Here is an 11,726-nt window from a genome sequence, read left to right on the forward strand (position 1 = left end):
TTGGTGGCGGTGGTGGTGGTGGTGGTGTTTTGAGACAGGGTCTTTTTCTCCCAGGCCAGAGTGCAGTGGTGCAAACATGGCTCACTGCAGCCTTGACCTCCCGCCTAAGCAATCCTCCCACCTCAGCCTCCCGAGTAGCTGGGACTGCAGGCACACTTCACCATGTCCAGCTAATTTTTTTAAAATTTATTTTTTGTAGAGATGAGGTTTCCCCATGTTGCCCAGGCTGGTCTTGAACTTCTGGGCTCAAGCCATCTACCCACCTTGGCTTCCCAAACTGCTGGAACTACAGGTGTGAGCCACTGCGCCTGGCCTCGTAAAGTTTTAAGTAATTCACAGCCAGCTTATTGCTACAATTAAGTGAATTAAGGGTGATGATTATAGAAACTCCTAAGACATTTGTGGCTTATCCCCAATTACACCTTTTTTTTCAAATAAGCTTTATGAAAATGCAGAAGTCTGAAAGAAGGTAGTAGAACAAAGACAATTTAGCAAATATCTTATGCCAACAGAAAGCATTTCTTAGACAATTCCTAAACTGTTAAAACATCGTGACTTAACAGTTTCATAAACTGTTAAAAACTCCTTTAAAAATTGTATTTCCTTGGAATTGGCAAAACATCTGTACTTAATTCCTAATCAAATGTTCACTAAAGAAGTATAAAAGGTTGTCACCGGCCGGGCGCGGTGGCTCAAGCCTGTAATCCCAGCACTTTGGGAGGCCGAGACGGGCGGATCACGAAGTCAGGAGATCGAGACCATCCTGGCTAACCCGGTGAAAACCCCGTCTCTACTAAAAAATGCAAAAAAAAAAAAAAAAAGGTTGTCACCTCCCCAATAATATAGCCCTACACATAGTTTTTATAACTAGTACATGCCAATGGTATTTTCCCAGTAAGATGATTGTTATCTATGGTTCAAAATAACAACACTCACATGAAGTTTATTATACCAGACACTATTCTAAGTAGTTTACATAATTCATCTAATTGTCGTAAGAATCCTATAAAGTAGGCACTATTATTATTCTAATTTTACAGATGATGAAACTGAGGCTCACAGGTATTACTTTTCCAAACGCTTACTGTTATTCATTAAATATCAAATACCAGCTAATCTAGTCATGTAAAAATTCAAATCTCTTTAAAATTACAAATATGGTTAAATATAATCATCAATTCCAATGCACAGCTTTCGCACTGAATGTAAAGTTAGCATTCCTCAATTATGTTACATTTTGTACTAGCAAAGGAAGTAGTAAAATGTCTTATAATTGTTCTTAAAGTGCTTCTGTTAGTTTTCCAAATTCTTCATAGAACAAAAGGCAGATGAAAATAGGACAAAGTCCACCTCTCTACCCACTCCAGATATCCGTTTTTATTCTTCAAAATCCTTTGCATCATACCAAATTACTCCTTGAAAAAGCAACTCTGGGCCTGGTGCAGTGGCTCACACCTGTGATCCCAGCGCTTTGGGAGGCCGAAGTGGCCTGAGAATCACTTGAGGCCAGCAGTTCATGACCAGCCTCAACAAAATAGCAAGACTCCATCTCTACAAAAGATAAAGATAAAAATCAGCTAAGCATGATAGTATGTGCCTATAGTCCTAGCTACTTGGGACGCTGAAGCCAGAGGATGGCTTAAGCCCGGAGTTCAAGGCTTGCAGCGAGCTATGCTCAAGCCACTGTAGTCCAGCCTGGGAGACAGAGCAAAGACCCTGTCTCTAAAATAAAGAAAAAGAAAAAGAAAAAACAACTCTGATGATGGACACTATATGGATAAACTGATTGTTCCCAGCGCAGAGGAATGACTTTGTAGCAGGCTTGGGGGGATCTCTCCTGGAAGTCACCCAAAATGCCCTAGGTTAATCTATTACTCCATTCATCCATGTATCAAGGCCCAATTCCTATCCTCCACGAGGACAGCCCACAGGGACTCTCTCTTCCCTGATTTCTGAAGGTGGATGACACACAATTTCAGCTTTCTTATGTCATGATGCTAATCATAACTCTCTTGGGCTTATCTCCCCAACCAGGTTGTGGGCGTTTTTTTGTCACCATCTGCTCTGAGTACCTAGCACAGTACTGAACAGACACTGTAAAAATTCAGTAAGCACTTGTTTCACTAAGCATTCTGGCTCAATACATACATTTGCACTGGTTGTGGAGAGAATCTCCCTCACAAGTGACTCACTCTTTGGTAATGGGGAAAAAAGCTTTTCCATGAGCACTTAGTTGTTTCTCCACAAGCCACATGGTAAAAAATATCCCATCCAGGCCCTTTCCATTTGGTCAAATGTATATAAACCAGAATGGGACTGCCGCTGCCTTCATTCTGAAGCAAAAATGGCTTTTTGCATCCTCACAATGGTTTACACTTTCTCGTTAAGTGACTCTGTATTTACTTTTCTTTCATTCTGCTTATTTCTCCATGTGACTCTTTTTTTTTTTTTTTTGAGACGGCCCAGGCAGGAGTGCTGTGGCCGGATCTCAGCTTACTGCAAGCTCCGCCTCCCGAGTTTACGCCATAGCTGGGACTACAGGCACCCGCCACCTCGCCCGGCTAATTTTTTGTATTTTTTTTTAGTAGAGACGGGGTTTCACCGTGTTAGCCAGAATGGTCTCGATCTCCTGACCTCGTGATCCGCCCGTCTCGGCCTCCCAAAGTGCTGGGATTACAGGCTTGAGCCACCGCGCCCGGCCCATGTGACTCTTTAACACCAATACTTTAATTTGGTGTCACCCTAGACCTAAAGTAGTTCTAATTACAAATATGACCAGAAGCTATGGCCACAAAATGTAATAAGATGCTTGCTGAATCCAAACTGCTTGTATCTCCACTCCTAGGGTCAAAGTAAGTCAGTGGCCAAACAAGTACTGCAAATTATAAAGAGCTAACTACTTTGGGTCATTCAAAATTGTGAAAAGGACTGCCTTGGTAGGTGGAGAGGTTATCACTATTAAAGGTCTTTACAGAGAGGCTTAAGGGCCATATTTTAGGGGAGGCTGAAAGAAGCAAACCAATCCAGCAAGGGGTGGGGCTAGATAACGTCCCTTCCAACTTGAAAACTCTAGAAAGTTGAACTTGTCACAAAGCAGAGAACAGCACTTAACATATTCCAGGCCTGAATAATTCTGTAGTTGTCCATAGCACTCCTCGGTACTATCTGCATATGGGCCCCTGAGTGAGTTACTGGTCATGTCATTATCAAAGACAGGTATGATGAAGAGACAGAGCTCAGGTACTACATCATTCATTAACTCAACAAGAATCATAACGGTTTACTGAAAAGACAAAATATTGTATGCATCAATACAATTGTATCATACATTGCATTATCAAGGACTATTCAAAGGTATGCTGGTATTTTACAGAGCTTCAGAATCCCCAGAGTCCTTTTGCTCTTTTGTGCAGGCTAATGAGGAAGAGACTGGACTATTTAAAAAAAAAAAAAAAAAAATCAGTTCTGCAGGGCAGGGTGGCTCACACCTGTAATCCCAGCACTTTGGGAGGCCCAGGCCGGTGGATCACTTGAGGTCAGGAGTTCAAGGCCAGCCTGGCCAACATGGTGAAACCCCGTCTCTACCAAAAATACAAAAATTAGCCAAGTGTGGTAGCAGGCGCCTGTACTCCCAGCTACTTGGGAGGCTGAGGCCAGAGAATTGCTTGAACCTGGGAGGCAGAGGTTGCAGTGTGCTGAGATCACGTCACTGCACTCCACCCTGGGTGACAGAGGGAGACTCTGTTTAAAAAAAAAAAAATCAGTTTCTAGTACAAATTCACACGGAGATTTTTGAAGCACATCCAATTTCAATAGCGAATAAAAAAGTACACCAGCACAGTAGAAATCAATATATATAAATATGAAATTAGGCCAGCAAGTATCCTCGTGTAAGTAAAAAACTGGTGCTCACAGTATCCGTGTTTTTTCTCTAAAAGCTCAGATTGAAAGAAGTCTCACAATCCCAGACCCCTGTTTAAAGGTCTCCAGGCATCGGGTCATGTCTCCCAAAGCCTTACTACACGGTCTTGCTTTCTGGGTGGTTTTCCTAATTTGTGACAAGAACTTGTTTGTAATTTCCCATAGTTGTCAGAGGTTTTAGGTCCTTGCCCAGAAATGGATTTTCTATAGAATCCATCCCGAGTTCCTGAATTTGCTTCTCGGGCTTTACCTACTGTTCAGGATCCCTCTTCATAGGGAAGGGTGGTGCCAGGCAACAGAAAGGAAAGGAGTTCGGGGACTTTGATGGGCAAGGGGCAGAAAAGGGGGGCGTCGACGCTCTAAGAGTGATCAAGACTCCCGATGTTTAAGGGAAGGACACCCCTACAGTAGCTACAGCCCCGCTCCAGGAAGCTGCAGCTGGAAGAACAGGTCTTCCAGCTCTCGGTCCCGAAACCTGGAGGCTGCCCAGGACCCCCCCAACCTCACAGGCACCCGAGCTCCAGACCTTAGCGACAGCCGCCCTCGGTTGCGAGGCCAGCCTGAGGCGCCCGGCGTTCCCACCCCCAACCCGAACTCACAGCCGGTCTCCTTCTTGATCTCCTCGAGCTCTTCATCCCGCAGTAACGTGGAGGCCCGAGAACCCATCGCCGTGCCGGGAGCTCCTCCGGGAGCAGCGGCGCCAGAAGAGAGGGCGACAGGAGGGAAGGAGGGAGGGAAGGGCGGGCTAGGGGTCAAGAAGGGAGAGGGCAGTGTTTCCACTGCGGACCCAGGAGGGAACCCAGGGGTGGTGCGCTGAGGAGGGCGGCCCCGAGGACCAGCCAATCAGGCGCGAGGCAGCGCCCGGCTCAGGAGTCGACGTCAGCGTTCGAGTTCCAGCCCCGAATGAATCAGCCCAGCTCCAGCCCCAGTCCTGCTGAAGACGGACCCCGCCCCCGGAACCGCAGCTGCCACCGGCCTTAAAGGAGCGATGCCACTCGGGCGCTAACGACGCAATTAAAAGGGCAATTCCATTGACCAACCGTTTTACGACAAACTAACCTGCGGCAGGCAGCGTAGCCTACCTTTTCTCACAGAAATCGAACACTAGGAATCCTACTCGATAGGTGGCACGGATTGCGGAGAGAAACCTCGCGTTGGGGGGGAACCCTAGGGTGTGCCCCTCGGAGACTGCATGCGCTCTATATCTTTCCTGGCGGCCGTCCTCCTCCCGGCCGCAGGGGACGCTGGGGAGCCAGCCTCGGGGCCGCGTGCTGATTGGCTCCTTGGGAAGCAGACGAGCCTGGACGTTAGGCCGGGCGGGCGTTGCCTCTGCCGCGTGGGTGCCCGGCGTCGCGGACCTTTCTCCAGGTTGTTTTCAGGCTGTGATTTGATAACCGCCGCCGGGTGGCGTGGAGCGTCCCGAGACTTCTTCCTTCATTGCAGCCCCTCTTCTTTTAGTTCTAGACTGAAGTTTGAGGAACTCACCACTTGGCTGAAATTAGGATCCAGATTTCCCAAACTTGCTTCGGAGGAAAAAGCCCTAACGATAGAGGACAGTGAATTCCTAGCTTATGGTCCGCCATTTATTTGAAGTTCCTTACTTTGTCTTAAAAATGAGAAATTTTGCATTTTATTCTCATGGTGTATTGTTTGTTTTGATTAAAAAGGTAGGCCAGACACGGTGGCTCACGCCTGTAATCCCAGCATTTTGGGAGGTCGAGGCGGGCTGATCACCTGAGGTCAGGAGTTTGAGACCAGCCTGACCAATATGGAGAAACTCCGTCTCTACTAAAAATACAAAATTAGTTGGGGGTGGTGGCGCACGCCTGTAATCCCAGCGACTCGGGAGGCTGAGGCAGGAGAATCGCTTGAACCCGGGAGGCGGAGGTTGCAGTGAGCCAAGATCGCGGCATTGCTCTCCAGCCTGGGTGACAGAGCGAGACTCCGTCTCAAAAAAAAAAAAAAAAAGTAAAAAGCCACCTGTTAAATTAGTGCCTACTCTCAGGTGAACTGGTTCTTACTGCTTCACCTGCCTTACCCCTTCACACCTGTTTGGTTAGAACCGGTATAAGATATGGAAGAACTGAATTCTGACCGCTGTCTGTTAGAACCTAAGTACCAGGATATTTTTGTCTTAGCAAGCTTTCCCAGGTCAACTTAGGTTATTAGTTTTAAGTGTTACCTAAGGCTTTACAGCTTAGCCTGAGGCCCCACACGTTTCCTGCAGGCTGAGGTTCTGGTTTGAAGAACTAGAGTTTTGTTTTGTTTGTTGTTGTTGCTGTTGTTTGAGACGGAGTTTTTGCTCTTGTTCCCAGGCTGGAGTGCAAAGGCGCCATCTCAGCTCACCGAAACCTCCGCCTCCCGGGTTCAAGCGATTCTCCTGCCTCAGCCTCCCGAGTAGCTGGGGTTATAGGCATGCGCCACCGCCTCCAGCTAATTTTGTATTTTTAGTAGAGACGGGGTTTCTCCGTATTGGTCAGGCTGGTCTTGGACTTCTGACCTCAGGTGATCCACCGGCCTCAGCTCCCAAAGTGCTGTGATTACAGGTGCGAGCCACCGCACTTGGCCTGTTTTGATTTTTTGCGACAGAGTCCCACTCCGTCGCCCGGGCTGGAGTGCAATGGCCTGATAACTGTGCAGTTTCGTCTCACTGCAACCTCCAGGCGGGTTCAAGGGATTATCGTGCCTCAGCTTCCTGAGTAGCTGGGATTACAGGCACGTGCCACCACGCTCAGCTAATTTTTGTATTTTTAGTAGAGACAGGGTTTCACCATATTGGCTAGGCGGGTCTCAAACTCCAGAACTCAGGTGATCCACCAGCCTCGGCCTCCCAAAGTGTTGGGATTACTAACAGGCGTGAGTCACCATGCTCGGCCTTAGAGTTATTTTGATGATTGGCATGCACTTGTCTAACCTAGTGATGTTGTCCTTAATACTCAGTAATATTTTGGATATGTCCGTCTAAGAGCTAAATCACTGGAGCTGCTTTGTATGTTGGAATATGGGTGTGATAGGAAAATTTTGTCAGCCCCATGAATGTCCCTTTACTCAGTCAGCCTTGAAGCCCATCTCTTGATGCTGACCTTACTTTTTTCCTTCCTAATCTTGAATCTTACCATTTGCAGCTGTCTCCAGTCAAAGCTTTCTTTGCTTCATGCTAGTATTTATTTCTGACTTTAATTTTTTTTTTCTTTAACGTTTCTTTAATTCTCTTATTTTCCAGGTGTTTCACAAACTTTTCTTTCTTGGGTAGCTTTTAAAAGTATAAATTGCTTGAAGCTGGGAGGCGGAGATTGCAGTGAGCCGAGATCACGCCCCTGCACTCCAGCCTGGCGACAGAGTGAGACTCCATCTCAAAATAAAATAAAATGTTTGCCTCTGTTAAGGGCTGTTTTTTTTTTTTTCCAGTTTTTTTTTTTTTTCTTTTAAAATCTCCTTTTGCCTGTTGGATTAACTTAAAGAATGATTTTTCTTAGACTCTCTGATGACTTGTTTTATGTTCTGTCTGGATGCATAACACTTGGTTTTGCACTAGACTACAAACATCCTACCCTAGAGGCCTGGTCTTAGTTCAGATTGCATTACCTTCTAGCTGTGTGACTTTGGGCAAGTGTCTTAACCTTCTAAACTTCAGTTTATTCATTTGTAAATTAGGTTATGGTTGTTGTGTCAAGTAATATTTGTGTAAGCACTTGATAGACCTTAAAATGTAAAAATATAGGTTATTTATTTGACTGAAAATTCTATGTAACATCTCACCTTCTTCCTAGTTGACTTATCTCACCTTCTTCCTAGTTGACTTAGGCTCTAGTTATTTCATCAGTGTTTTATGGTTAAATTGCAAAATTCACTGGATGAATTTTCCTAGTGTGGCAAAAGTAAGCAGCTTTTAAATTTTAAAAACTGTAGACGAATATTTAAGTTTCCAAATACAAGGACATCTAAACAGAATATTTCTAAAATAACTTTTAAACAATTACTGTATTATGGTAAAGAATGTAAGAGTACCTGCTTTTTGTTTGTTTTGTTTTTTGTTTTGTTTTTTGAGACAGAGTTTCACTCTTGTCTCCCAGACTGGAGTGCAATGGTGCGATCTTGGCTCACTGCAACCTCCACCTTCTGGGTTCAAGCGATTCTCCTGCCTCAGCCTCCTGAGTAGCTGGGATTACAGGCGCACGTCACTACACCTGGCTAATTTTTGTGTTTTTAGTAGAGACGGGGTTTCACCATGTTGGTCAGACTGGTCTTGAACTCCTGACCTCAGGTGATCTGCCCATCTTGGCCTCCCAAAGTGCTGGGATTACTGGCATGAGTCACTGCATCCAGTGGTGAGTACCTATTATGAATAATATTTCTTAGTACATTTTTTCTTTACTTTTTACATTTCTGTATGGTTGTAATTCTTTTTTTTTGAGACGAGAGTGTTGCTCTGTTGCCCAGGCTGGAGTACAGTGGCGCAATCTCGGCTCACTGCAACCTCTGCCTCCCGGGTTCAAGCGATTCTCCTACCTCAGCCTCTTGAGTGGCTGGGCCTACAGGCCTGTGCCACCACGCCTGGCCAATTTTTGTATTTTAAGTAGAGGTGGGGTTTCACCATGTTGGCCAGGGTGGTCTTGAAGTCCTGACCTCAATTAACCTGCCTGCCTTGGCTTCACAAAGTGCTAGGATTACAGGTGTGAGCCACTGTGCCTGTCCTGTGTTGTTGTAATTCTTTATAATGGACATGTATCATTTTTATAAAAACATTTGAGTGTGTGGCGTATGGCAGTTCCATCTGTCAGGCTGCACATGACTGGTTGGTGATAGTACGCAGTCCAGTTCCTGAGCTGTGGCCAGGGTGGCAAGGAATTGCCCTTGCAATAACCTGGCAACTGGATTGGTTATGCATTAATTGTGTTGGTTGGTTGGTAACAATGTCAAACTATGGAAATGTTATTAATCCAGAAAAGGATACATCCAGAAGAGGGTACATCCCAGACATTTCTGGGTAAACAATTTATTTTTCAGTCTTCAATTTAGCTTTTATTTTATTTTATTTTTTACTTTTTTTGAGGTGGAGTTTCGCTCTTGTTGCCCAGGCTGGAGTGCAATGGCGGGATCTCAGCTCACCACAACTTCTGCCTCCTGGGTTCAAGCGATTCTCCTGCCTCAGCCTCCCGAGTAGCTGGGATTACAGGCATGCGCTACCACGCCTGGCTAATTTTGTATTTTTGGTAAAGACAGGGTTTCTCCATGTTGGTCAGGCTGGTCTCGAACTCCCGACCTCAGATGATCCACCTGCCTCGGCCTCCCAAAGTGGTGGGATTACAGGCATAAGCCACCATGGCCGACCAATTTGGCTTTTATTTTAAAATACCTTTAGCATAGAACTGTCATAGGACAGAAAATTAAAAAAACACACACACACACAAAGAAATAGAACATTTCAAGTACCTAGACTTAAAAATTAATAGGATAGCATAGACCCAAGTTATGGGAAACAGTCTCTAAAATTCAATTCATTAAACACAATTTGAAAGAAAAGCTCTTTTCCCAATGTACCACTATCCTCCTACCTGCTTTGATTTCCTTTAATTCCTAAGTAAAGAGTAAATTTAGTTGCTTTACTTAAAATTATCAGCTTCAGTTTTGGTAAAAATTACCACGCCCTTGAATTCTCAACCAGAGTTATAAAAGATAGGAGCTCAAGTAGTTGTCCTACCCTAAACAATTTATTGCAACATGTATTGGCAAATATTTCTGTGTATGTCCATTTTTTTCGTTTGCTCTTTTCATTTTTTTGTTATAATGATGTATAAATGTGCCATTAAAAAACCTCTAAATGTTCTGCTTCTTCCATTTAGCTAAGGAAGGAAAGATGATATCTTGTCCATTTTATAAACATAGAAGCCAAGCCTAACTTGCCCAGTTTTTTATGGTTTTCAGTTTCCTATGTATGAGAGTTGGTGCTTGCAATGGTCCTTTTCTCATCATTCCAAAAAGATGAACTAAACTGAATTATTCAGATTTTATTCTTGTCCATTACAGATATGGGGAAAGGGAAAATAACTTTACTCCCAAAAAATCTTGTAAAATTCATAGATCTCTTTATTAATTTTCAAGTGTTTGGATGCGTAAAGAAGATTATTTGAAGACGACTTTTGGAATCAATTAGCATGGACCCCAGCAGTGACTACCATTTCCTCAGCCAGATTTTGTGGAAGAGGGTGAAACTCACATTGGTTTGTGGTGTCTTCGAGGGTGTGCTTCACCATGTTGACCCTAATAAGATTGTTATCCTGAAGAAAGGTCTTGTTCTATTTCTCATAATGTTCTGCCTTTTAAGAGATTAGTGATTTTCAGTGATAGCTTTCGGCTCCATTAGCGATTGGGAGGGTGGCATTATTCCTATTTTAGGGAAAGTATGGGAGGAAGTTAGAATATTGTTTTCCCAAACAGAACAATGTGACTGAATATGCTGGTTTGTCCCTACTTCTTTTTTTTTTTTTTTTTTTTTTGGAGATGGAGTATCTCTCTGTTGCCCAGGTTGGAGTGCAATGGTGCGATCTTGGCTCACTGCAAACTCCACCTCCTGGGTTCACGTTATTCTCCTGCCTCAGCCTCCGCGTAGCTGGACTACAGGCGCCCACCACTACGGCTGGCTAATTATTTGTATTTTTAGTAGATGGGGTTTCACCGTGTTAGCCAGGATGGTCTCAATCTCCTGACCTCGTGATCCACCCACCTTGGTCTCCCAAAATGCTGGGATTACAGGCGTGAGCCACTGCGCCTGGCCTGGTTTGTCCCCACTTTTGATATGATAGCAGGGATTTTCAATATAAAAAGTTTTTTTTAATTAATTGGGTACTTCTTTTTTTAATTTCCTTTTTTGTTGTTGTTGTTGATATGTCTTGGTCCGTCCCCCAGACCCCCCAGGCTGGAGTGCAATGGCGTGATAACTCACCGCAACCTCCTGGGTTCAAGCGATTCTCCTGCTTCAGTAGCTGGGATTACAGGCACACACCACCACGCCCAACTAATTTTTGTATTTTTAATACAAAAAATATAGAAATACAGCTGTTGGCTGGTCTCAAACTCCTGACCTCAGGTGATCCGCCCGCCTTGGCCCCCCAAAATGCTGGGGTTATAGGCATGAGCCACCACTCCTGGCCTTTTTTTTTTTTTTTTTTCTCAGAATGAGTCTCACTCTGTTGCCCAGGCTGGACCAGTGGCGTGATCGTGGCTCACTGCAACCTCCGCCTCCCAGGTTCAAGCGATTATCCTGCCTCAGCCTCCCAAGTAGCTGGGATTACAGGCACCCACCACCAAGCCTGGCTAATTTTTGTATTTTTAGTAGTGACAGAGTTTCATTGTGTTGGCCAGGCTGATCTCAAAGTCCTGACTTCAGGTGATCCGCCCACTTCAGCCTCCCTAAAGTGCTGGGATTACAGGCTTGAGCCACCCATGCCTGGCTCTTTAATTTCTTTCCATATGCATTTTGAAATTAAAAATAACCACCACATTATTTAGAATTGTTTTTGGCTTCAGCAGATTAGTTGATACAGTAAGGGGTTAATTTTTTTCATACAAAAAGTAAAGAGGTAGTCAGATGAAGAATAGTGCAATGGCTGAAAGACACCAGCAGGAACCAGGTGCCTTTTGCTCCTGCTCTGCCACATCAGTGATCATCTGTTATCCTCATGGTCACCAGGTAGCCTCTACAACTCCCAGGTTCAATTCCAGTTTATCATAAAGGATAAAGCTCAAGAACAGATAAACGCAAGAGAAACATAGGGCAATCTTTTTTTTTTTTTTTTTTTTTTTTT

General features: G+C 44.5%; 2 protein-coding genes across 7 annotated transcripts in view; one reads left to right on the top strand and one right to left on the bottom strand.

Moving 5' to 3' along the window:
- Positions 1 to 4,821, bottom strand: part of CHP1 (calcineurin like EF-hand protein 1) — a 42,246-nt gene extending 37,425 nt beyond the window's left edge. Inside the window, exon 1 of the mRNA XM_017895397.1 lies at positions 4,521 to 4,821. Within this exon, the coding sequence (XP_017750886.1) occupies positions 4,521 to 4,587 (67 nt within the window). The 5' untranslated portion in view covers positions 4,588 to 4,821. The remainder of the gene's footprint in view (positions 1 to 4,520) is intronic.
- Positions 4,822 to 5,006: 185 nt separating this feature from the next.
- The window catches only part of EXD1 (exonuclease 3'-5' domain containing 1), a 46,904-nt gene continuing 40,184 nt past the window's right edge, over positions 5,007 to 11,726 (top strand). Inside the window, exons 1-2 of one of the 6 annotated variants that reach the window (XM_017895445.1) lie at positions 5,007 to 5,289; positions 5,380 to 5,495. In XM_017895445.1, coding sequence (XP_017750934.1) covers positions 5,114 to 5,289; positions 5,380 to 5,495 — 292 coding nt within the window. In that variant the 5' untranslated portion in view covers positions 5,007 to 5,113. Of the gene's footprint in view, positions 5,496 to 9,357; positions 10,210 to 11,726 lie in introns of those variants that run through there. The other 5 variants (XM_017895446.1, XM_017895449.1, XM_017895448.1 and 2 more) reach the window with 5 other exon arrangements.

The sequence above is a fragment of the Rhinopithecus bieti genome, unplaced genomic scaffold (genome assembly GCF_001698545.2).
Source record: "Rhinopithecus bieti isolate Rb0 unplaced genomic scaffold, ASM169854v2 scaffold_26426, whole genome shotgun sequence".
Lineage (NCBI taxonomy): Eukaryota > Metazoa > Chordata > Mammalia > Primates > Cercopithecidae > Rhinopithecus > Rhinopithecus bieti.